At 35.0% G+C, this 25,018-nt stretch overlaps 5 protein-coding genes across 8 annotated transcripts; 2 read left to right on the top strand and 3 right to left on the bottom strand.

Moving 5' to 3' along the window:
• Positions 1 to 1,046: 1,046 nt before the first annotated feature.
• Positions 1,047 to 2,445, bottom strand: LOC18049457 (protein FANTASTIC FOUR 1). Its single transcript, XM_006444017.2, has one exon. The coding sequence runs from the start codon at positions 2,062 to 2,064 to the stop codon at positions 1,099 to 1,101; it is 966 nt and encodes a 321-aa protein (XP_006444080.1). The 5' UTR covers positions 2,065 to 2,445; the 3' UTR covers positions 1,047 to 1,098.
• Positions 2,446 to 5,858: 3,413 nt separating this feature from the next.
• Positions 5,859 to 12,201, bottom strand: LOC18049456 (probable transmembrane GTPase FZO-like, chloroplastic). The gene is made up of 11 exons (XM_006444016.2): positions 11,571 to 12,201; positions 10,684 to 11,222; positions 10,492 to 10,560; positions 9,555 to 9,752; positions 8,557 to 8,688; positions 8,156 to 8,242; positions 7,582 to 8,022; positions 7,313 to 7,480; positions 6,707 to 6,937; positions 6,423 to 6,538; positions 5,859 to 6,311 (listed from the first exon to the last, which is right to left on the bottom strand). Exons 1-11 carry the CDS (start codon positions 12,070 to 12,072, stop codon positions 6,029 to 6,031), a joined length of 2,766 nt encoding a protein of 921 aa, XP_006444079.1. The 5' UTR covers positions 12,073 to 12,201; the 3' UTR covers positions 5,859 to 6,028.
• Positions 12,202 to 17,397: 5,196 nt separating this feature from the next.
• LOC18049454 lies at positions 17,398 to 20,000 on the top strand. Of its 2 annotated transcripts, none has more exons than XM_006444015.2 (4): positions 17,398 to 17,549; positions 18,031 to 18,513; positions 18,620 to 18,691; positions 19,557 to 20,000. In XM_006444015.2, exons 1-4 carry the CDS (start codon positions 17,505 to 17,507, stop codon positions 19,761 to 19,763), a joined length of 807 nt encoding a protein of 268 aa, XP_006444078.1. In that variant the 5' UTR covers positions 17,398 to 17,504; the 3' UTR covers positions 19,764 to 20,000. The 2 variants fall into 2 exon arrangements, with proteins under 2 accessions (XP_006444078.1, XP_024045623.1); XM_024189855.1 differs by having other exon boundaries at positions 18,620 to 18,800; positions 19,557 to 19,627.
• A 136-nt stretch (positions 20,001 to 20,136) lies between these two features.
• LOC18049455 lies at positions 20,137 to 22,092 on the bottom strand. Of its 3 annotated transcripts, none has more exons than XM_006444013.2 (6): positions 21,941 to 22,092; positions 21,700 to 21,840; positions 21,457 to 21,579; positions 20,952 to 21,182; positions 20,707 to 20,871; positions 20,137 to 20,510 (listed from the first exon to the last, which is right to left on the bottom strand). In XM_006444013.2, exons 1-6 carry the CDS (start codon positions 21,986 to 21,988, stop codon positions 20,205 to 20,207), a joined length of 1,014 nt encoding a protein of 337 aa, XP_006444076.1. In that variant the 5' UTR covers positions 21,989 to 22,092; the 3' UTR covers positions 20,137 to 20,204. The 3 variants fall into 3 exon arrangements, with proteins under 3 accessions (XP_006444076.1, XP_024045621.1, XP_024045622.1); XM_024189853.1 differs by having other exon boundaries at positions 21,700 to 21,837; XM_024189854.1 differs by having other exon boundaries at positions 21,700 to 21,837; positions 21,950 to 22,092.
• A 443-nt stretch (positions 22,093 to 22,535) lies between these two features.
• Positions 22,536 to 24,845, top strand: LOC18049453 (chloroplast stem-loop binding protein of 41 kDa a, chloroplastic). The gene is made up of 6 exons (XM_006444014.2): positions 22,536 to 23,129; positions 23,219 to 23,340; positions 23,471 to 23,573; positions 23,650 to 23,788; positions 24,000 to 24,277; positions 24,488 to 24,845. Exons 1-6 carry the CDS (start codon positions 22,749 to 22,751, stop codon positions 24,668 to 24,670), a joined length of 1,206 nt encoding a protein of 401 aa, XP_006444077.1. The 5' UTR covers positions 22,536 to 22,748; the 3' UTR covers positions 24,671 to 24,845.
• The last annotated feature ends 173 nt before the right edge of the window (positions 24,846 to 25,018 follow it).

The following is a 25,018-nucleotide window of genomic DNA, read 5'->3' as shown; positions in this document are numbered from 1 at the left end:
CCTTTGTCCCCAAAACAACCTTAACATATGGATACCTAAACTCCACGATTGGACACTGCCCTCCTCTTCTAAGAAAACGTTACCCATTTTCATGATCACTCCTCTGGGAATCTTTATTTATGTTCCCTACCAAAACCCAGAAATTACACTGAAAATGACCATTTTAACCTCACCCCGCGCTCTTTTATAAAAGATGGAGGGGCCGGCCCTCCATTGTGGCTGGTGAACAGTTGATATGTAGCATGTTAGAATTTGATGAGAAGACGGAAGAGCACATGGATGGTCATGTGTGTGTGTGATCACTGATGAGGTGAGGTCAGTGCTTGTTGCTCTCTTTATCGGGGCCCAAACCCTTTGATAGTTACCAGGCATTCGTACCCTTGACGTACACCTCAACTTGCAATTCTGTTCGCCATTGCATCACTCAAAAGTACCAAATTAATTGCCAGCCATGCACACAGTGCAATGTGCAGTCTGTCCAATCCCTATGCCGTGGTGATCCTGTGATTGTACAATCTGAACCGTCAATGGAGGGAGGAAGATACACGATAGCTACTCTTACGTATTTACTGCTGAAACAGTCAGTTTATGACACTGTGCGCCCTAACTTTTGCGGAAGAGGTGCATACGAGTACCATAAATTAACTTGAAAGTTTGTGTCCTTTGCTTCCGTTAAATGTGGCGCATTAGATAAATATAATTAGCACAAATACGGCAGTCGGCGAACTGTTAGTACTGGCTTGATGGGCGTAATAAATCTCAGTTAGCCAGGGCATTTTGGGAACAATAAAAAGTGATTTTAAAAAGTAAAACACATGCACACAAAAAGGAAATAAAAGGACCACATCCAGCCAGGAAGTGAGGACCAAGCCCAATAACGATAATAACTACCAATTAGCATATAATACGAAATCCCATACGGAAATTCCCACGGCTACAATAATTAGTAGTGGATAAAATATAAGGAAAAGGAAAATAGATAAAATATAAATATTATATATAGATATATAAATATGAGAATTAAATAGAAAGAGAACAGTAGTTAACTTCCATTCCTTGTGGAAATGAAAAATTAAATAAAACTGCTTGGAAGTTGAATCAAGTGGCCACCCAAAATGGCTCAAAGAGCAATTTGTTTCCAGCTCCACGCCCACCTTCTTTACATCTGCTCGGCCTTGTCAATTTTTCTATTCCAATTTCACCCCTAACGTTCTCCGTTGTTCCTTCAGTGTCCTCGTCGCCTTCGCAGCAAACTACTTCATCGCCATGATCAAACTCTTCTTCTTCTTCTTCTTCTTCTTCTTCTTCTTCTTCTTCATCCTCATCATCATCTTCTTCTTCTCCTCCTCCCTCTTCTTCCACTTGGTCGTCTTCATAGGGAGAACGGTCAGCATCCTTGACGACCAAACAGAGCCTAAGCCTTCCACCACTACGTTCTGCATGAAAATAACTCTGAGAAGAAGACACAGTCACGGCTTGTAAGACAAGTCTTCCGCCTTCACGGTGAGGCCTCACCTGAACGCCATTTGAACCACTAATGGACGTTAACGGAGGAGGGAAGCTAACGGTACTACGGTTGGTTCGTTTGGACGCAAAACTTTCTCTGGTCAGCTTTGTCGAGGTATTATTATTATTAATAAGCATGGTATCGGCGGTGATCATGTCATGGTAACTATTTTGGCTACCCGTCTCGCTGCCCAGACTCTCGGTGCACATTTCCAGGCTCTTTTCGCTCAGCATTGAAGCAGAGCGCTTAACAAGAGGGTGAACGTACTCTTTCTTATGCGCAGCTGCTGTTTCTTTGGAGAGACATTGGAGGAAGCTCCAGCCACCTGTGTCTTCACTTTTGTCACTCTTCATGTCATCACTAAAATCATTGTTCTTGTTGTTTGTTTCTCTGATGGTGTTGGTTTTGTTTTCTTTGTTGCGTGGTTCTGAGCTTGCAGGAATCGATGGACAAATAATGGATTTCGACGGAGCCAAATTGAGCCTCAACACTCGTGGTTCCACGAGCAGGGGCTCAAGGCATGATTGTAGCCCTTGACACACACTTGAAGATGTCATTTTTGTTATCCAAAACACAATGCTGAAGAAACAAAACAGGGGAGAAACAGGGGGAGCTTTTTTGTGGTTGTGGATTAATTATAATAAATGCAAGAGAAAAATAACAATTAATCTGTGAAAACAAATTAGAAGTTGGAGATCAAAAGAGTTATAGTCAACTAATACCCATAATTTGGTCTCTTTGTAGATGAAAAACGGAAAGAAGAGCAGAGTGAGAGAAATATGATGGAATCTAAAGAAAGAGAGAGGTGAACATGAAGGAGACGTGAAGGGGTGGGTGCAAATTTATAGCAAGAGGACATAGAGAGTGGAGGGGAGGTTTATAGCCTCTGTCTCTGTGTATGCTAGTGCGTTTTGTTTGTGTTATAGAGAGGGGAACCTTTTTAGCCCACTACAATTACATAACTTTTTACTCTGCCACACGTTATAAAGCCGAAAAGAAATAAAGGAAAAACAATTTAACATAAAGAATGTATCATAAATTCAAAATTGAGGGAGTATCTTTTTAAATTTCATTTGGATTCTTTTTTAAGGTTAGCGAAAACAAAAAAGAAACACTTCTAATACGCATATATCATTTTAGTTTGTGGCTTTGCTAACAATAATCAGGTGGCTTTGATTTAATAACCATTTTTGTGATTAGTGTTTTCAGTTTTTATGCCCCCCCAAAAAAAAATAGAGCTTTTAAATCCCTTTTCATTTTCCGCCGAAAGAAAACCAAACAAAACAACCAGGAGAAGAGCAGCAGTGGACTCCTCTCTTTGATTTTCATTTGTTGGTTTCCATTTGGCTTCGCTTACACACACAGTAAAATTACAAACTTTACCCGCCGTCCTTCACCTCCACCATATTGGGTTGTTATTAACTAGTTTGTTAATAGGCCTTTTGTATGCAACATAAGTGACAATCTTTGATATATGCAAACTCAGGCGTAACTTGTCTTTTTCTTTAAGATTAGATTTGAACTTTGGATGATTGTGTTTCCAAGAAAAATTATCTCTTGCTGAAGTACTAAGGCACCTGTCAATGACCAAAATCTAAAAATTTAAACTACCCCACTAAAAATCGAGTTAAACAAGTGAGCTATTTTTCCTCTCATTATCTTACAAAGTTCAAATTGGAAGGTCAAATATAAATTATTTCAAATGATGTAGGCAAGATTCCATACTAATTTAATATCAAAAGGGACGACTCAAAGCAACCAATGATCCTCTAATTGTGATTAAAATCATTTCAAAGTGTTTAAGACAGGCGACTAAATGGGAAGAGCCCATTGGCAGATACCAAAATAAAGTTAAGCTTTCAATTTTCATGTCTTCTAAGGCAAGAGTAGAGGGCTCACAACTTTTCTTCAATCCAATAATCATGAAATATACAATACATAATTCAATTCTTTTGAAAGTGGAGAAGACGAAAACAACATTCCAAGCTTTTTGGTTCTGGGGTTTCTATTGGCCAATTTATTTATTCTTGGTTTAAGGTAAATGCCAAACCGTACGAACATGTTTGTTCGCTTTTTAAATATTCAACTCTGCCTGTGACATAACACAAACTTAAAACTCTTTAACATGAAAGCATGAAAATCTTGCTCTAAATCTTGTTGCCCATTGAACCGTACCATTCACACTCTCTATTACTGGCTTCTCAAGCTCAACACTGTGAAAGAAACAACCAACGAATATGAAAATCTAGTTCTCATAACTTGACTTTTTATTTTTCCAAGGGAAACAAGCAATTACAGGATATACCCGGAAGCTAAATTTTATCAGCAAGTGAAGGATTTGAGAGTGTGGCCAATTGAGCGAGAAGACGTGGCAGAGTGTACTTTCATTGAGGACTAAATATAGGGATGCAAGCCTTCTATTATCTTGTTTGTTTTATTGGCCATTTTGATTAATTGTCCATCAAAAGTCAAGACCCATTCTATCTATGGGTAACCGTTCGCCATGTTACAAAAAGCAGAGAAAGGTAAAGGTGATTAGGTACTGAAATTTTTCCAGTATTGCCCATCTGCCAAGGCTTTTTAATTTACCGTACTTGAAATGCTAATTTAATTGCATAACTAGTCCTTTTCTAGGAACAAAGCTATTTATTTGCAGTGGCTCGTGAGTAGTACTGCTAGTCAATTCGAATTCCATTCACGTAATACTTAAAATCTTTCTTAAATCCTAATACGGAAAACTAAGACCAGAGAACAAAAACTATTAATTGTAGCAATCTATACTTAATCATGTTTGTTCGCGGCATGCACCTCAGCCATTTTTTTGATTGATTTAGATCCACTAATAGCTCTCTGATGGCTGCTTTATGCAAGCACAATCGACAGCAGCGCCAGTAGCCGATGCCCTAAAACAAGTAACTGAAATCTTCCACGAGCATTATTATTAGAGCATTGAATTGTCATTGAAAAGAATTCCATTCTTTAAGAAATTGACACATTCATGCATGCATATCACACAAGCAAGCATTTTCCGAACATATTGGCTGGTACAAATTAACCCAGGTCTTGGGAGTCAATTATGCATCCTTCAATTCAAATGTGAAACTAAGCTAGCTATTTGTCAACAATTTACGCTGCAATTAAGGTACCAATTTCAAGTATCTAATAGTAATTCCTGCCCATGCTTTAATAGTCATGAATGAACTAAACACATTAAAAACGATGGCTCCCAGAAAGAGGTCTAGTTTCCTATAGTGAGGGTGACAAAGAATATGTGCCCTCGGGCATTTGCTCACTCTCCAAGCCCTAACCATCAATTTTGCTTTCTCAATCTATCTTTTTTCACTTTGCTTTGGTTCAAGATTGGCCAACCAATGGAAAAAGAAGACCACCCTTATTAATCAAGAAATTCAAAAGGGTCTCTTTGTATCATCAATTCATCATCAAGTAGCCATTGGTCCCTAAACACAAACCATAAAGTTAGGTCTCTGATATTTATTCATTTATTGTGTTTTCACTTTTTCTATATGTTCATAGATTTCTGCTTTACAATCTTTAACAAAGAAAGAAGATGGAATCAAATTCATGGCCTACACATACAATGTCCACACTCCAAAGCGCAGTATAGCAACTTTTGACCGCGCTAGTGTTGCCTTTTTCTCTCCATTTGAAAAAATAAAAATTCTAATCGTTTCTTAAAATCGAACCATGCAGAGATGTGTCGCGAGGCTACTGGTCGCTGCATGGGTGCATTTGATGAATATAATAAGCAGACGACAAACTTTATGGACGGTACAAAGATATCATTGTTGACGCGTAAACTTTCCATATGTTCTAAACATTTTCTCGGAATCTCAACTGGCACTCACTGATGCCATATTTGATGATATTATTACCACTCCGTCTTCATAAAGAAAGTTCCATTTCTTTTATGACGCGTGCTTACAGGTTGATGATGAAAATCCCCCTTATGTGGTAATTAGTTCTGTGTTTCAGATATTTTTTATGCAAGTCAAATGTTTTATATTCATCACACCATTACCAAAAGAGATTATGTCAAAGGTCCTTCGATAAATATAAACAAAACAAAGAGAATAAGCTTCTTCGATAAATAATTCTTAGCCTAAGGACAACGTAATAATGACTGATTTATTCCCCGTTTATGGCCTAGTTCTTCGCAGAGTCATTAGTTTTTCAGGAAATAAACAACTAAAAAGTCAGTGACCTCACGAGACCTCTCAAATTTGTCTTGACGTATTGCTCTCGTAGGTACATAATCATCACCCTCGATGAATATTCTCACTAAAATTTTTATTCATAAAAGCATGCTTAAAATTATTAATTAAGAAATCAGGCTTCCAATTGATAGTTTTTACCATGTAACAATTATATTACCCAAAAAAAGGGGGAAATAATCAAATGGAAAAATGGTACAACGCCTGAACGCCGATACAGATACAAAAACGCAGCTCTCTCTCAAACCCATCACTGGAGATATAAATGCCCGTAAAAGTAGCATTGGTGTTATGATACATGAAGATTTTGAATTTCAACTTGTAGCGTTTGAATCTTTTCCTGTACATTTGATAGTTCATCTTGAATCTCTGATAGTCTGTCAAGTTTAAGTTGAGCTGCATCCTGATAAGGCTTACCTACCTTTGTGACAAAGTTTTCCAGATGACCAACAGTTTCCTGGAGATCTTTCTGCATGGCCTCTTCAATTTCACGTGCCAAGCCATCTGCAATCTTGTTCACCTTTTCTATCACCCTTTGCCTGCGGGCAGGAAAGTTTGCAACCGCTATATACCTATCAAAATAAAAGTTTATCAACTACTCAATTGTGTATGCCTAGGCTTTGGCTGTAATATATGAGCCACAAAGTAATTGCAGAGGAGTCAACTAGAAAATGAGACAATACCCTCCAGCAGAACAAAGGCCAAGAGCAAGAAGGTCTTCTAAAGTGGTTGGCAGCACAGATGTTAGGAGCGAAGCAGATAAACCTGCAGCTCCTAGTCCACCAAAAGTCCCCAAGAACTGGGATCAAAAGAGAGAATATTTTCTTCAGGTTTACTGATAAATATAGCATGATAAATATTTTTGAAATGGAAATTAAAAAAAAATAATAATAATAAACTGAAGAAAATTTGTGTGTTAAATGGAAAATGGTGACTAAAGATTCAGGACAAGCCAGTTTGAACTCACCACTTCACGTATTTCTTGCTCAAACATTTTGGAAGTAGAACTGGCACTGAAGTCCTCAATTACTCTTGAGCTGTATCCATCAACTTTTCTCACCAATTCATACATATCCGGATAAACTTGAGGTTGCAGGTAGACCAACGAAGGCCATCTATTTTCAAAGGATTCTTTGTACCGTCTTCCTTCACGTGCATTCTTTGATTGTAACCACATTGTGTATTCCCCAAGTAATTTCTGTACACAAATGGTATTAAGAAAAAATTAAATTTCTGAATGCAAATGATATTAAGAAAAAATTAATGTACTAAAGTAACTCCACGGAAAGTGAGGCAGCAAAGATCCCAAAGGGAAAAATTTTCATAAACAAGCTTTTAGTAAATTTTAGACATGCTACTATTAAACAGATGCCGTATTCCAATGCATGCACCCAACTGGTAAAGAGTAAGGCATACACAGTTATAACTCCACAATATTGGAGATTTCCTACAGTAATAGAAGGAAAATGAATTCTATGGTATTAGGAGAAGTAAAATTAACAATGAAACCTAAACCCATACAGTTTGCTCTGGGCTCAACTCCGATGCTAAACCAGTAAAAGACACAACTTACTTGTGTATCCAACAGTGCAGGACCAATTATATCATGTTGAATCCTGGAGGTAGATGGCATTGCAGCAGATTTCTCCCCTCTAAATACATATGAGGCGACAATATCAAGGTTTGATATTTGCAATGTAGATTCTATGAGCTTCACAACACGTGATTTGGTAGAATCAATCTGCAATTTTGTGCACAAGGGTAAGTAATAAACAAACACAATACAAAAAATACCGGCAATTCTCCTCTCATTCAAATTATTCATATTCCTGAACACAATACCAATGATAAAGTTTTTCTTCTCCAAGAGATGCTCTCACTTTCCATCTTCATTACATATTCTTTTAAACTATCAATCATTTCATTTGCTAAGGTCAAATCCTGCTTGGCATCTTGGCAATCTTTCATCACAAGAGTTTCGCAGGAAGAAAGCAAACGCTCGGCAATTCTGATTGGTGTTTCAAGTTTAAGCCTCATTCTCTCCTTTCCAGTGCTAGATGACCCATCTAAAAAGCTATACAATAATTTTTCGAGTTTGTCAAAAGTATTGATTCTCCTATGAGAATCATTGACTGATAACTCACTGTGATCTTTCCCAACGGCAGAAGAAACTGAAAGTTTAGCTTCCAGGGTAGATCGTGCAGACACCGGGTATATTGTTACATTTTCTATATTCAGCAACTTCATTGTATTCTCTTTAACAAATGATATAGCTTCTTCAAGCTGCACCAAATCAGAAAACCTCAACTTAAAATCACTTCACTGTTGCTTATGAAGCAAAAGTTGAAACATGCACCCAACTTAGAAATCTAATGCAAAGAAATAAGAATAGTTACAAAAAAGAAGTACAAGTAACCTCAAAAGCATTCTGGTAGAGGTCTGATTTATTCAACACAAACACAACTTTTTTCTTCCACTGTTGAGTATAACGAAGAAAAACAACCTGAAAAACATAAAAGAAGCAAAACAAAAATCAGCTTTTAAAATAATATAACATGGAATGATGATTACAGAAGTAATGCCTCAAGATGGTATCTAAATTCATCCACCCACGAGAACTTTAAATGAATTGCTCAATGCATTTGAATCGAACCCCATAACTGGATGGTATTGAAGAATCATTAATAAAGAATTTTAGTAGAGGGTAATTCAATGTTATTCTCATAAATAATAAGCATGTATTGTTACCATAGAAGCCGTAGATAAAGAACATTCAATAGTATGTTATTCCACATTGACAACTAAAAATAATTATACCTCACTTTCGGTCAACGGGCGATCAGCAGAAATGACAAAAAGAACCAAATCAGCACGAGGTACAAATTCCTCAGTAAGGCGTTGTTGCCTTTGCAGAATCACATTAGTCCCAGGAGTATCAACAATAATCATCTGATTTCAGAGAGAGTAAAACAAACTAATTTCATCAAATAAGCAGATATTACCATCAATTGGTATATAGATCTGTTCTACTAACCTAATTCACTTCCAAAGATAGAATGAATTCTCAAAGATTGCAGATGTTATAACTCATTTGGTTTCACTATGCTCACTGCTCAGTTTATAGTCTTTAATTTGTTTTTCCCAAGGCATTCTTACTGCAACAAAGTCTTAGATCATGCAAAAATGTTCACTTTCCTATCTAACAAACTCTCAATATCTTCTGGTGCATTCTGCAGCCCGGACAAATCAAATTGACACATGCAATTTACAGTTCCTCTTCACGCATCTTCAAATTTCAGTTTAAAGAATTTAGAGATATCTTCATAGTAGCAGTAATTATACTTATATGAACTCATCCAATCCCCGTGTTGTTGAATCTTCTCCAACAAAGTAACTTGCATGTCACATTGGAAAAAACAAATGACATATAAGATCAAAGTTTGGCCATTTCAAAATAAAGCAAATCATTTTTTATTTATTTTTTAATAAGAAACAGAAAAATTGACATTTTCACAATAAACCAAATCATCCTACTGTTTAACATATATCCATATATCCATGTGTCCTAAATCAACTAGACAAGCTTCTCGCAAGATTAGCAGACATGATCATATAAAAGGGTAATGTTTTCTAGCAACAACAACAAAATGCTGGGCCAGAAGTATATAGGCAAAAAAGGGTTAATATAATAGATTCTGACTGAGTAATAACAGGACATATTGCAACTTCACATAAAATCATAGAAATGGGACTGGAACATCTCAGAACTCAACTGAGGAGAAAAACAAAATTGAATGAAATAAACAATGACTTACTTCTTTAAGAATTGGAGAAGGAAGGTAGCAGATATATTGACCATCTGGATGCCTTTCACAACGTTGTTGCTCTTCAGAAGCCAGGTCAGAAAAGCGCAAGAAAGTAATCTCATTGGTTGTAGGAACAACACCATCTTTGAGGTATCTTTTCCCAAGCAATGCGTTAATGACGGATGATTTACCGGAGTTATATTCACCCTACCAGCAGGTAGAGAATATAATAAGTCTTAGGAAAACATGAAAAGGAAGAATCACACAACATTTTGAAACTTTAATTAAAGATATTATTTTAAATGTCAACATCAACTGATAGAACTCCACTGATATTTAACCTTAATGAAACAATTTGGTTGACATTTCCACAATGCATTTTTCATGTGGCAGTATATCTAAGGTAATGTTTTCCCCAAAGAAGGTGAAGAGAAAGGGAAAACACCAACAGAAAGGATAAACATAAAAGATAATTTGTTTCAGGCTAAACAAATCATTTTAAGTATTAAAAAAAATAGAATTAATGAGTTGCAATTTGATGAATTATATTATCCTAAGCAAAGTAAAGAATAATTCCAGTTGCTGACCTCCTGATAATCAAGATATTCTGTTGAATTCCACAGCTATGATATTTTTACAAAAAACTTGGAGTATACTAAATAGGAACCCAAGTTCTGATCAGTGGCTTATGAGTTAGGAAGTAAGCCTAGAATATGAAATACGACAGGCAGCATAACTAGAGAGTATAGAAGCATACTTTCACAGTTATGCTCTATCTAGTTTCTTGATAAAACATCTGTTGTGTGATAAAAAGGAGTAAAGGACATTTAGTTATTGAATCTTTGAAGTCAGGGGAAAGAAATGGATAAGATTTATTTGAAATTCAGAGCTAATACCAATTTATATCCCTGGAACCAGAATTTGTTGGAGTTCAGCACACAATTACCACTATAACCAGTAAAAACGGCTCATCAATTTGAGAAACTGCATCAATGAGAAGTGAAACCTCCTCCATCTGCCATTCAAAACCAAATTCACCAGGCACAGAATCAAGTAAATCATGGAAAACAAGTAATCAGAAGTCAAATTATATGAAAAAATTAACTTCAACTACCAAATATTCTAATTAGAGAATCACCAGTGGAGCAGCTTTCTTGATAACATCTATTGCTTCAAGCAGCACAGACCTTTCTGTTTCTATTAGCTGTTTTTCTCTATCCTCAAATTTAACAAAGCCAGCTACCCTTTCTTTTCCAAAAAAACTGTTGCTGGTATCCAACAGTTTGACATTGCTGACATCTTCACCCCGATCTGTTTTCTCATTAGTTGTACCATTGGCACAAAACATTTGGCTCAGAACATCATCGTTAAACAAACTCAAATTTTCCAATGAAATAACGAAACCACTTGCACCAGATTTAAGAAATTTTGACACATCCACAAGCGGTGAAGCATTCATGATAAAAATGGGTATCTTCACATTTGTGAATAGTGAATTCTCGATCACATCAGCTTTTTGCCCCTCTCCAAAACAACATACGAGGAAATCAGCACCTTCAGAGCTAGACGCATTAAAGGCAGCATCCAGAGTTTGCACATTCCTACCAACTAAAGGTAGAACTACTGATTCAGACATTGAATCCTTCATAGTGTTTCTTGCCACAATAGCTGGAAGGCCTGCACGATAAGAAATGAACACACACCGTGTCAAAAAAAATACAAAATATTTCCAGTAGTGATCAAGCCCAAACTACCGAGAAAAAAATCCAAGCAATATGAGCTCAAAGATCATGGCTTCCATTCAAATCGAGCAACAACTAGACGGTAACATTGCTTTTGTACCTATGGTTTTGCAAACTACAATATTTCAATTCAATCATACATGCTGCGTATTTTACAATAAAATATAATCTACTAGTAGTCACCGCAAAGAATAATGACAGTAATAATAATAATAAGAAGAAACTTATAAATAATAAAAAAAATGCAAAGTACGTAATAACACAACTATTTAGTAATTACTACCTTGATCAGAGAGTAAAACGCCACTAGCATTAACAGCTGCAGCAATGTCTACGCGCTCCGCGATTAGAAAAAGGGCGCGGTCCTTGACAACGGACTTCAACAAACAAGCGGCTTCATAAACGCTCTTACCGCTCGCTTCACCGCCGTTAAGCACGACAATACCAACAAACTTAGCGACGGCTTCATCGATCAAATCCAACGCGTCACCTCCAGCCAAGACTTGGTGAGGTTCCAATTGGAGCACGACATTTGGCACCTTAATTTCGGGGCGCTTGTAACCGCCAGGGTAGAGTGTTCTCGGGCGCTGCTGTTTCTCCGAAATCACAGGGGCTGCTGCTGAGTCCTCGGAGCGAAAAGAATTGTCGTTTGAGATTGATTTGATGGGGAAATGAGTGCGGTGACGTGGAGGCTTGAAGCGAGGGATTGGAAAGTAAGGATCAGAGAGAAAGCGAGGAGCAGGTACTCTTGTTGGCGCGTGGTGGAGGGATAGAAGCGGTTTCATGGCAGGACAAAGGTAACGAAATGAGCTTTTACGATTGATTTTCTGCGTGCTGTGTTGCGTTTTGTGTTGTGTGTGTGCCGCTAACCAAAAGGTGTTATCCTCTTATCCGTTGGCATTGGCAATCACCGAAAAATTCTCATCTACTCAAAAATTTGTGTAACTACTGTAAAAATAATGTTCCTACTTAGTTAATTTAAATGTGCGTTCAAATTTTTTTTTTTTAAATCAGTAAAAGGTCAATTTTCAGATTGTACCGTAATAAAAATATTAAAGAAGAATCTCTATCTCGATGCCTAATTATAAAATATAAATAAAAAAATTTAATTGTAATATATAGTATATAAAAAAAATCAAAACAAAATAAATTTTTTAAAACGGTAACGCCTGGGAAGCGAGTGCCTATGACCCCACTTTTTTCTTTTATCCCACTTCATTTTTTCATTTAGATCCAACTTTCTTTGAAAATCCTTATGCAACATATGACAAAAATAACAGTAAGATCATTTTTTGTGGGGAAATTTCAAATAAGAACATAAATTTGTCTAAATTTTCAAATATGTACTATTGATTGACCCCTAGTAAAGACGAAATATCCCTTATTGCACGACTATTGGGAAGCTGAAATTAATATTATATGACTAATTTTATCGTTTCAAAATAGGTAAGGACCTATTCGATACAAATAAAATAACAACAATTCTTACTAGAGCAAACAAAAAAATTTTAGGAAGTAAAATGGGCTGCATTGTAACTATAAAAATTTTTTTTATAATAATAATTTTTATCAACTTGATCATTGAAATTATTATAAAAAAAAAACACTTTGTATAAAATTTCTATTTATAATTTCAATTAGAGTGGGATGACTGGCACTCATTTATGTACCTCTCAACATCTCTTTTCTTTATTACCCATATTAAAATATTTTAACACCTCCACCAATGATAAAAGCATTCTTAACGACTTACTAGTGTAAACCCCATTTTCTAATTTTTATTTATTTTTGTTATTAAACCCTATTTCAACAATAGGGTCTCTTCCATTTAAAAAAAAAAAGGAAAAACAATTGGTTTTCTTCTCTCCGTAGCAGCCACCGATAATTAATTCCTCGCCTGAAAATTAGAAGAAAAACAACATTTTTAATTCCTAAAATGTTAGATTTTTAAATAAAAAAAATTATTTGATTTTTGAGTGAGGGTTTAATTAGAAATTGTTCTATTATTTAATTATAATAAGATTAAAATTGTAAAAGAATTAAAGGGGTTTTAAGAGACATTTGGAGGGTACCAATAGTTCCACTCCTTCAATTATTTGTATTGTTTTTACATTAAAAGTTTATTTCTTACTTTATATATATATATATATATATATATTAAGAGTATGGTTCAAGATCTCTTTATTTTGTGAATTTTTTTATGAATCATAAATTAATATACCAAATCTAAATCTTGGGTTCATCCTTAAAATCTATTGATTAGTGCATCAAAAATTTCAATCGAGCTTGAAAATTTAATGCTTGTGGGAATCTTCCAATGATGCATTATAATTGAAGTTCGACACAAAAATATGTCATATTTAAAGCCAGTTACCGTCCAATGAAAAAAAAAAAAAATAAATAAAATTATTCACACTGTAGAAAGTTTATCCCTTAACTTTAAACACAAATCGAAAAGGGTTTTATTTATTATCAATTCTAAAGTAAGACTTAAAATAAAATAATAATAATAATTAATTTAACTAAAGAAAATGTCAACTAAAAATAAAAAGGGGTTAATGAATTTTTAACTAAATAGCAAGAAATAAAGAAATTAGAACTATGAAAACAATAATTTAATAAAAATTATAATTAAAGTAGAAAGAAATAATAATGATGAAAATTTTAGTTAAAGGATCATTTGCCCCTACCAAACATACACATAATATATCAATTTTATCATTAATTTCTACTTAAATTATAAACCATAGATAGTAATAAATTCTTTCAATCTCTATCTTTCCTTAGTGTGTCGTTAGACAAAACAAACTTTTCATCTAATCTCTAACCATTAAATAATTTAAAATAAGGTATTTAAATTTAAGATAATGGAAGCATTAAATAGAGAAAAATATTATGTCGACATAGGCAACAAACACACAAGCTCGGATCATGTAACCTAGGTTATGTTTTCTAATTAAAATCATTAATTCCAACTTGCTATTAATTATTAAAATATCAAGATAATTACGGATCAATAATTTTAATTTAGTAGTAGAATTTATTCAAGTCATATCTAATTGGCCACTCAAATAAGACAATAATAAAACCACATGCATTAATTATAGAAGAACACAAACAATTTTAATTAAATTGAATGATAGAAATTAAAAATTAATTATATAACGTGTTTAGGGTCTGAATTCACCCTCAACCAAATAAAAAATTTTGTCTAATATAATTGAATTGGGAATAAAAAAGTTGATAAAATCAGTCATTGATATTAATTTAAAAGGCTGACTTGCTTCTATTTTTTTTTCTTTTCTTCTTGCGGCTGCAATCTCCCAATTCTCCTCTTAGCTGCCGGTCATGTCTTTGTCTCGCTCCAAAAGCCAAAGGTTGGCTTTTACAATGCTTAAGCCACAACCTTTTCTTTGGCAATTCACATGCATGTTTAAATATGGCCATTTCCTTTTCTTCTTTTTTTTTTTTCAATTTGCTTTCCATAATTTAATGCCATGCACGGGAACTTGCCATCATTTGCTTTTAATTATTGAGCCTATTATTTTACCTTATCGCCACTTGCTCCTTTTAGGCCTCACGCAATTGCTTAATTGATTTATGGGAGCCCCTATGTTACAATTAATGTAACAGACCCACACAATTTGTGTGGTTGTTGTTGAGTGTGTATGTTACATTAATTGTAACATAGCATTTGCCTTGATTTATTTCCAAAATTCAATAATCTTCTGCCCATTTATTCCCAAAACTTCAATTGGTTTCTTCTTTATTTCCAATTTAATCTTCATTACTTCCCAAATTGAAAATTTTCATTTCCTTTCTGATTATTTCAAACAGATTTCTTCCTGAATATCTCGATTTAATTCCTCTTTATCTCATAATATACTTAAAATAATAAAATATAAAAACTAACATAATAAAATATGATATAACAAAATAACTAAATTAAAAATTAACTAAAGTAATTAAAATATTTAAGACCAAAATAAATAAAAGATGAAGAAATTAATAGTAAAATATAGAGAAAATATGCACTTATCAATATGAATGCACTCTGTGTTGTAGAGATGATTTGGGAAAATATTGGTTTCATTTTGTTAACACTTTAAAAAATTATTCTCAACACTCTTATTTTAATAAATTATATTATTATAAAACATCCATCATATAAATTGTTAATAAGGACTCTATGATAAACTAACTTATATAACTTGGAACACTCATGTAACATACTCACTATCCAATATATAATTCTCCTGTTATAAGCCTTAAAAAATTTTATTTCCAATCTTTTAAACAATAATTAGTTAAGCAAAGAGCAAATCAATATTTTTAATATATTTAAACATATTTACTTTTTAATTAAAAAATATTTTTGTAGTCTTCTCATTCTTCATCTTTGTCTTCTTCTTCCTTTTTTTATCTTCTTCATTTTCTCTGTCTACTTCTTCTTCTCCTTGTTTTATTTATTTATTTATTTATTGGTTAGCTAAATGGCCCCCTTTTTTAATTATTAGGTTAAAAAATTGAGGTGTAAAAATTAATATTGAGAATATTCTTCAATAGACAAAAACTAATAATTAAAACTTATATTAAAGAATTTGTTATATATATTAAATTGTTATTAATTCATTTCAAATGTGGTAAATAGTTTGATTGATGTTTTGAGTAAATTAATTTGATTAATTTAAATAAGGTATTTTTTGGTATTTTAAAAATACAAAAAGTAAAACATAATTTTTAAAATTTAGCGCAAGAGTGTATAGAGTGATAAAGTAATGTGTGGTTATTTCCATCCACTATTTTTATAAACCCACTCTACCTCCATAAAACAATTGCAACAAGTTCACATTATTTTAAAAAATTAAAAAATAATAATAAGTTTTAATAATTAATTAATTAAATCAATCATATAATTTTTTTTTATTTTATAACTTAATCTTTTAACAATCTTTATCTATTTAATGTTGCTTTAAGATAAGTTTAATTTGATTATTTTACCAATACTGGCAATTTGTGGGCTTGGGCCGGGCTTTTCAAAGCCCATACCCAAGCCCACATCATCAAAACAAAGTCAAGGCCCTTCAAAAAGTCTGTTCAAAATTGGACAGGCCGGACTTGGGCCAGGCTTGTGCTTTTTAAATTAATTATAAAATATTTTTTAAATTAATAAAAAATTTAAATTAAAGATAATCATCTAATATATAATAGATACAATAGTCTAATACATAAAATATTAGTAATACAACCTAATAAAATAACAAATACTAATATAAAAAATTAAACTAATTTAATATTTTAAGTTTTTTTCTTTTTTATTTAAATTAAAATTATTTTTTATTCATAAATTAAAAAAACTCGGGCCAAGTTCGAGCTTTTTTGCTAAGCTCTTGTCCAGACCCACCCTCTTGCGGGTCGGGCTGGGCAGCTGGGCCTGGGGTGGCCCGTGCTTTTTTGCCACTCTTAACTAATACAATATTAAATAACCAAATTATTGTGTGTGTAATTTAGTAATTTGCCCAAAAATGCTGATATTAGTTCATTTTCGATGGTTAATTCGGTATTTAATCAGATTCAATGCAATAAACCATATGGCCTCATTATGTCTTGTTAGTTTAGTGGAATGTTAATAATCCTACTAATAAATTACTACTTATACATAATTAAAATATAAAAATTTGCATAAAAATTATTAAAGTTAAAGTAAAATTTTAGTTATTTTAATAAAATAGTCGTATTAATTTATATTAAAGCAACTTTATGGATCAAATATAATAAAAAAACATAGCATCAAAAAAATAAATGAATATAAATTTAATTGATTAATTTTGTGAACTTATTCTTAATTTAAATTTTTTAAAAATAATAAATTTGTTATAATAATTTTTTAATAATAGGTTAATTTATAAAATTTATGGGATGAAAATATCACTGCCTAATAAACTATGATGCGTAATTTTTCAAGCATAAATAAGCTAACTCTTTGCAAAAACGTCCAAGGTATGCTGGAAGGACAACAGCTAATAACATACTGCCACATGGCCTAATCGAGGTATCCTACCTTAAAAGACCCCCAGCCTTCCTTGATTCTCTACAGCTCCGTAGTCAATAGTCGCTTCCTTCCATTTTATGCTTCTCTTTCCATCTCTGAATCACTTCTTTCACTAAGAAAAAGTTTACCCTTCGTGAGAGAAAAAGAAGAGAGAAAACAATAATAATGGTCAGGAGAGCGAATGCAAAGAAGAAGGAAAGAGCTCACTTGGTAAGTATACACAACAAAATTGTTTTCTACAAGTTCCCGTAAGCCTTAGTTTTGTTTTGTTTTCTATTTTAAAAAATATTTGCTATTTTTTTTAGTAATGATGGTGTTAGGTCCGTTTTCTTTTCTTTTTATATTTCGCCTTCATGCGTTGGCTTTTCTGTTTCGTGTTATGTGTTTGCATGTAAGTTATCGACTATTGCGTTATTAATGATGATAAGTTCTGTTTTAAGTTGTTTTCTATTATAATTCCTTTGAAAGTTTTGATTTTTGATTCTTTTTTCAATAACCAGTCTTTTCATTGTTGCATTATTCGGTTACTTGTGCGAGGTTATAGTTGTTAATGCAATTTTGGGCCTCCGGGGTATAATGCTCATTTATTTTTCTTTAACACCATGAAATTTGGTGGAGAGAATTTTTTTAGTAAACTAGGGCATAGAGTTACCTTATTTACTTACTTGCTCCAACATTATTGTGATTGAAGTCAGAAACCGTCAACCCTTCTGCGGAGGAAGTGGGATTGCTGCCTGAAACTACTAATCCTTCATTGGAGGCAGCACAATTGCAGCCTGCAAATGGAAATGACTTGGGGAGAGTAGAACCAGCGCCTAAAACGGACACCAACTCTGGATATGTATCTGTGTCGAGGAAGGGGACGCAGACTGTTAGTGTTAGTGTTAGGCGATCTGTACGACTTCAAGGCACTGTTACGCCTGCTCGTAACCAGGGCATTGACCGGGTGATACAGGAGGTAACCCTTAGTGGAAGCGAGAATGAAGAAGATGAGCTGCCAGCTTATCAGGAGACAGAACAGCATGGTCCTACTATTCGAACTAAGAACTTGGAAGACAAACTTGACTACCTTGTACGGCTATTGGAAGAACAGCAAGATAGATCTTCCCCAAGTGGAAGCCCAACTCCATCTCATTCCAGGTACAAAAGGTTGTATATTGACTCCCAAAAGAAGGTATGAGAGCTTTTCTATTTCTTGTCTCCAATTTAAAAAATCATCATCAAGCTTCAATATGATCTCAACTATTTTGTCCGTTTTACGTTCTCCATTCCTCATGCAGATTGAAGCCTTATCAGCGGAAAATCGTCAGCTTACTATGAGATTAGAGAATGCGCTGGGAAAACTTGAAGTAGTATGTCATACCAACACAATCTTAGATATGCTTCTTTTTACTCTTTTCTCAAAGTTACGATGTGTACTTTTATTTCTCAGAAATTTTGCAAAAGAATTTGCAGTCTATGGTGAGTGTAAAATGTTGTGAATGGGTTTATTAATCATCTTAAGATTGTCTAACTACGTTGATGCTTAGACGAAGGAGTGCTATCGTGATTTAGGTCTTTCCAAGCATGAAGAGTGATGAAATTTTTTGGGTTATGTTGCTTGTGTATGCATTTTCTCATGTGAAAAGATGCAGTTTTTGCATTGAATATTCATGGCACACCTTCACTCTTGAAGGTGTGAATATCAGTATAAATGTTTTGCAGTGTTCTTGTTGTTTGGGCAGATGTTAGTCAATGTGTGCCTTTATATCATCTGCTTGATTTGTCATGTTTCACATGTATTTTCCTTTTTTTCCCTCCTGCAATCCTGTAGTACCTTGGTTCTACATTATTTTTCACATGATATGTTGGCAAAAATCTTATTTTTGTGCCATACCAACAATTCAGTTCATTTAACTTCAGATGCATGTGGAATGAATGGAAAGTGTGAAACAACTCTTGAGTTATATAACATTTTTATTTACTATTGAGAACTATGCGTGTTCAAGCTAACAACTGGGATTATGGGCCTTCTGTTTTATCTCTACAAAATATTTCAAAGATCATATTAGTCTGCATGGCTTAATCAACAAATGTCTTTTAAAAACTGGGGACCTTTTAGAAAAAGGAGAATATACTTTCACTTCCTTTGCTTGGAAAATTTGATAACATCTTTTTACAACCTGTGATTTTGTGAGATTTTTACGCATGTTTTTTTGCTTGTCTTCATATGTGTAGTATGAGAAAGGGCCTCGTTACCATTCAGATGTGCTGGAGAAAGTGAAGGATATTCTCATGTTCAATATGACAAGTGTTGCTGAAAGAGCATCAAATCTATCTGCTCAAGCAGTACTTAATGCTTTTACTTCACGGGATGCTGGTCTTGAAGCCAATACTTCATCACGAAAGAGAAGGAAACTTGACAAGGAGAGGAAAAATAACTAATATTCAGCACATATGTTCTTCAGAAGGCCTCTGCTGTGGTTTGTACAACTCATGGGCAGGTCTCTTATATTTGTTTCTGTAGGCCACAGATTTTGTTCACCTGCCCCTATTTGTCAGTTAATTTTGCACTTAGGTTCGATGGTTGCTGAAACAATCTGAGAATTGGATCTTTAAAACTTTTAAGTTGTTGGCGTTCTATTGTATTGATGGACAACTGATGGCAGATGTGGCGCGCTCGTATACATATTTCTAATTATTTACTAAAAGAAAAACTAAAAGGGGAAAAAAATGAAATAGGAAGCAGTTTCCATTTATTATCTATTTGATGATTCAACAAGAAAACATCAAAATTTATATTTCAAGTGAAAACGAACTTGAAATCAGAATAATGCATTTGATACATAAAACCGAAGGCCTCATTTCATGAATTGAAACGGGTACCTAGGGTTCTTCGCGAAAGGATTCATTGAAAGAAGTGGATGGTAGGTCAAAAATATTTGTCCGTGGTGTTTGTATGCCTTGGTAATCGGCGTCATTGCCAGTCTCTCCTGATTTGGCTGAGGATGGAGATGAAAAGTCTAAGCACATTCCTTGTATAAATTCTTCATATGATGCCGAGAGATCTTGGGAAGTTAATTGGTGGTACTCCACAAGCTGGTGTAGACATTGGTTTTCCCTTACCAGACTTGCATTCTCATTTGCCAATCTGGACTTCTCTGCAAGCAGTGCCTCCAATTGAAGCCTCACCTGTCCAGATTGAATTGATTTCAAAGTTAGGTTCTTTATTCAGATGTTCTAGGAAAACATGTTCTGCTACATTAGTTGAATGTTGAAATCAACAAAAAAAACTGCTCACATTTTGAGATCCAATTAAACTACAAACATACGCTCTGCCAAATTCAAGTGCAAATTTCTGATTAAAAGAATCACAAAAGAAGCCTACCAGATCATCTTCCTCGGGTCTAATCCCTTTAACGAAACCATCCCTAAGCCTCCTGTTTTCTTCCTCAAGCAATGTGCATCTCTCTTGCATAAAACATAAATCTGATTTTATTGACTTCAGTTCTCTTGCAAGTGTTGCTGCTTTTGTTGCCATGGAAATTGCAAGCTGCTCGAGCATCGCAAGCATACAATTAGTAAAGAACAAAATAGGCAGAGCATACAGAAAAGGACAGAGAAGGCACAAACATTTTTAGCTTTCTTCATTATCTTATCCTTTGGACTAGGTCCATCTTTTTTCTGGGAATCGTCTCCTTGGTCATCTGAACTTTCATTGGAATCAAATTTCCTCTTCAACCCTTTCTTGTTCCCTTCTTGATGTTGTTGTTTCCTCGAATCCTCTTCTTTATTCTCCGAGTTGTTCAGATTGCTGTGGAAAATATCGGTAAATGTGGGCGGTTTAGCCAGATCTCTAGCTCCCTGGAAACAGTAGAAGAATAAGCTTAATAACAACATTTACCCAGAAATGCTATTTGTATCCACAACATCAATTTGATCACAAATGAATAATCAAGCATTAGTCCTATTTAAAACAATTCAACCACAATTCTAGAACCCAAATTTTCTTTGATCTTGAAGAAAGAGAAACACTAAAAACTAAGCCAACAAAAGCTGTACTTTGAAAAAAGAGAGAGAAACACTATGCTCCATCGGATTAAAAAAGTTTTCAAAAGCTGAAGAGCTTCGAATTTACCTGGAGCGCACTGTCAAGATTGTTATAAAGCTGAGACAGAGTGTGGGCAACAGAGTCAAAACCTCTTAGTAGAAGCTGTGAATCCTCCTTCAATCGCTTAGCTCTACTCGATTCTTCTTTATTCTACATAAGAACACAAAAAAAAAAAAAAAAAAAATTCCCAGATACCTATCAGCTATATTTTTCAATCTAGAAGAAAGTTCACACATAAAACATTCAAAAAGTTGAAAACTGTTAACTCACCTCTCGTTTTTGGCCATTTAATGCTTTGCGATCGCGATCCTCGAGAATTGAATCAATCCGGCTACGCAGATTGCTCCAATAACGCTTATCTGAAGATGGACTGTACAGCGGAGAAGTGCCCATGAAGCTTGTAACCTCCTGCTATCGAAATTGAACAAAGGTATGAGAAAGTAGCCCTTTGAATTGATGGCGCAAAAAAGAGATTCGAATTTGTAAAAGAAGAAGAAGAAGAAGAAGATACCCTGTTGACCTGGGACGGCGATTCGATGGTATCCACAGAAGCTGCCATTGGAGAAAGCGAAAGAGTTGAGAAAGAGTAACGGCTAGTTTCAAGAAAAGGCTCCTGAAGTTGGAGGGATTTAAATAGAAGCGCCGATTTGGCCAACGTTCTGAAATCTTACTTATTTGTTTGTTTTATTAATTATAAATTATCTAAAACTGGACAGTGGACTCGGTCCGCTCGTTTAAAGTCTGGGTGCCTTTCCACCACTCTCCTTAGTGAGAAGGACATTTATTGAATCCAACGGCTGCAGTTTCTCGAATCGAGATCTATGGTTTAGAATTTAACGCACAAAAAATTAATAAAGATAATGTTGATAACTGAAAATTTGGCATAACGAGCCATGCTGACCCGATCGTGTTCTTTTGTTTTGTGTACTCCGCGATGATCATTTTTGGCAGCATCCAAAATTCAGTTCACCATTTAATTTTTTGCTTTCAAACTTAAAAACAGTCAACTGCTGAACCCTGAATCCTGATGTTTAAATTCAATTTAAGGTTCGATTATTTCTTCTTCTTCTTTCCCGTCTGGTTATTTAAATTCTAATTATTTATAATTGAAATCGAGTTCAATAAAAGATCTACATCTGATCTGAACTTAAATGAATTAATTACCCTGCAGTCTTTCTTAACACTAATATTCAAATTAATTACCCGGGAATTTTAACTGTAACTGTAAATTTAGAAAAGGTAGAGGGACCAAGACGATACCTTTATCTAGTTCACAAAAAACTGCTGGTTCTAAAACAACGAAAGAGCAAAAAGAGTCAATGGCTACTCTTGCTTCCTCATCGTCCTCTCTTCTCTTGTCATCACCACCATCAAAGCTTGCTCAAGCTTCCCTCCCTCCTTCTCTGCGACTTTCTTTCTCGTCTTACTCTCACTTGTCTTCTCTTGTCTCCATTTCACCTTCTTCGTTCCTTGCATGTCCTGCAAGTTCAAGACGATCCTCTGTCTCTGCCTTCACTGTCAAGGCCAGTGCCGCGGAGAAGAAGAAGGTCCTCATAGTCAACACAAACAGTGGTGGGCATGCAGTTATTGGGTTCTATCTCGCGAAAGAGCTCCTGGGTTCTGGCCATGAGGTCACTATCATGACTGTTGGTGATGAGAATTCTGACAAAATGAAGAAGCCTCCTTTTAACAGATTCAACGTAAGAAGATTGGTTAAGCTTTTATTACAAGTTTTGTTTCTTTGTGAATGCGTTGTGTGATGGTTTTTTTTTTTCTCCTTACATTGTAGGAAATTGTGAGTGCTGGAGGCAAGACGGTGTGGGGAGACCCGGCGGAAGTTGGGAACGTTGTGGGTGGGGTTACATTCGATGTGGTTCTGGATAACAATGGCAAGAACCTAGACGCTGTGAGGTTCGTTTGCATTTGGTCTTGAACATATCATTACATATGATAAACGGTCGGACGGCATTCATCATATGGAGTTTAATTATGCAAAATTTAAAGCCCTTTTTAGAACTAACAATAATTTTCGCTTACAAAGGCCTGTGGCAGATTGGGCTAAGAGTTCTGGCGTGAAGCAATTCTTGTTCATCAGCAGTGCTGGAATTTACAAACCAGCTGACGAGCCTCCTCATGTCGAAGGGGTACGATTTCATCCTACAGTTATTATCACCCCTACGGCATTCAGAATTACTGACACGTAATCTTCACTCATCGCAGGATGTTGTTAAACCCGACGCTGGTCACGTACAAGTGGAGAAATACATTTCAGAGAATTTCAGTAACTGGGCATCTTTCCGCCCGCAGTACATGATTGGATCTGGGAACAACAAGGACTGCGAGGAATGGTTCTTTGATCGTAAGTAGATTATCTCAAAGTTATGTGTGTAATTCAATTTGAATTTGTTCATCATCGGAGATGTCCGAATGCGCTTGATGGTAGTGTACCACCCCAGGTATTGTCATCAATTGCATGGAATTTGGCAATGATGCGATTGCCTATGCTTCGTGTTCAACATCATAATTCTCGCCTCATGACTTGAATATTGATAATAATTTACATGGCACAGGAATTGTACGAAAGAGACCAGTGCCAATTCCTGGATCAGGAATGCAGTTTACAAACATTGCCCATGTCAGGGACTTGTCTTCCATGCTTACTCTAGCTGTTGAGAACCCAGAGGCCGCTTCGTCTAATATCTTCAACCTTGTTAGCGACCGTGCCGTGACCCTAGATGGCATGGCCAAACTTTGCGCTCAAGCTGCAGGTCTACCGGTTGAAATCGTTCATTATGATCCAAAAGCTGCTGGAATTGATGCAAAGAAAGCTTTTCCTTTCCGTAATATGGTATTCATTTTCTTCTACTCCAATTAATATTCAGCAATATCAATATGGACTACGATACATTCTAGTGATTCTGCTGCTGCTGCTGCTGCCTGCTGGATCATGATTTCTCATGTTACTTGAATTAACACTCATCTTATAATACAATTGGTTGTACTCTCTTTCAAGCTTGAACACAAGCTAATTTATTTCACGTGTATATGCCCTGTGCAGCACTTCTATGCAGAACCAAGAGCTGCTAAAGACATTTTAGGGTGGCGCAGTACTACAAACCTTCCCGAAGACTTAAAAGAGAGATTTGAAGAGTATGTCAAGATTGGAAGAGATAAGAAGGCCATGCAATTCGAGATAGATGATAAGATATTGGAGTCACTTAAAGTTCCGATACCTGTGTGATGAATCAAAGCTGAATAATGTTTTCACTTCATTCCCCCACTCTTACAAGATTCTCTGAGTTGCTTTTTTTAATTATTCTATCTTGTCGCATTCCTTCTCTTTTGCCGAACACCAGTATGTTTATTCTTTGCCTCCGAAGTGAATAAAGAAATAAAGGTTAATGAAATTGGAAAACTATAAACCGGAAAGTGGGCCCCCCCGGGCAATGCCACTATGCCAGGGTGAGTTCTAAAGGTTCAATAATCAGGGGGGTTGGGCTTCAGATTTTATAGGCCCCAGATCTACCTTCTACTGTGAAAACATACGAGCAGTATTCTTATTACATTGCTCGCCATAAAAATCCAGGCA

This window comes from Citrus clementina, unplaced genomic scaffold, assembly GCF_000493195.1.
Source record: "Citrus clementina cultivar Clemenules unplaced genomic scaffold, Citrus_clementina_v1.0 scaffold_3, whole genome shotgun sequence".
Classification (NCBI taxonomy): Eukaryota; Viridiplantae; Streptophyta; class Magnoliopsida; order Sapindales; family Rutaceae; genus Citrus; species Citrus x clementina.
This window is presented reverse-complemented; position numbering and strand designations above follow the sequence as displayed.

Coding starts and splice junctions, on each gene's coding strand:
- LOC18049456 (XM_006444016.2), bottom strand. CDS start 12,072: ATGAAACCGCTTCTATCCCTCCACCACGCGCCAACAAGAGTACCTGCT. Junction 6,938..7,312: donor CTGCACTGTTGGATACACAA/GTAAGTTGTGTC, acceptor ATTTGTGTACAG/AAATTACTTGGGGAATACAC. Junction 6,539..6,706: donor AGCAAGAAATACGTGAAGTG/GTGAGTTCAAAC, acceptor TTTTGATCCCAG/TTCTTGGGGACTTTTGGTGG.
- LOC18049453 (XM_006444014.2), top strand. CDS start 22,749: ATGGCTACTCTTGCTTCCTCATCGTCCTCTCTTCTCTTGTCATCACCA. Junction 23,341..23,470: donor AAGAACCTAGACGCTGTGAG/GTTCGTTTGCAT, acceptor TCGCTTACAAAG/GCCTGTGGCAGATTGGGCTA. Junction 23,574..23,649: donor AGCCTCCTCATGTCGAAGGG/GTACGATTTCAT, acceptor CACTCATCGCAG/GATGTTGTTAAACCCGACGC.
- LOC18049454 (XM_006444015.2), top strand. CDS start 17,505: ATGGTCAGGAGAGCGAATGCAAAGAAGAAGGAAAGAGCTCACTTG. Junction 18,514..18,619: donor ATATTGACTCCCAAAAGAAG/GTATGAGAGCTT, acceptor TTCCTCATGCAG/ATTGAAGCCTTATCAGCGGA. Junction 18,692..19,556: donor CGCTGGGAAAACTTGAAGTA/GTATGTCATACC, acceptor TCATATGTGTAG/TATGAGAAAGGGCCTCGTTA.
- LOC18049455 (XM_006444013.2), bottom strand. CDS start 21,988: ATGGCAGCTTCTGTGGATACCATCGAATCGCCGTCCCAGGTCAACAGG. Junction 21,580..21,699: donor TAAATGGCCAAAAACGAGAG/GTGAGTTAACAG, acceptor GTTCTTATGTAG/AATAAAGAAGAATCGAGTAG. Junction 20,872..20,951: donor TAATGAAGAAAGCTAAAAAT/GTTTGTGCCTTC, acceptor ATGCTCGAGCAG/CTTGCAATTTCCATGGCAAC.
- LOC18049457 (XM_006444017.2), bottom strand. CDS start 2,064: ATGACATCTTCAAGTGTGTGTCAAGGGCTACAATCATGCCTTGAGCCC.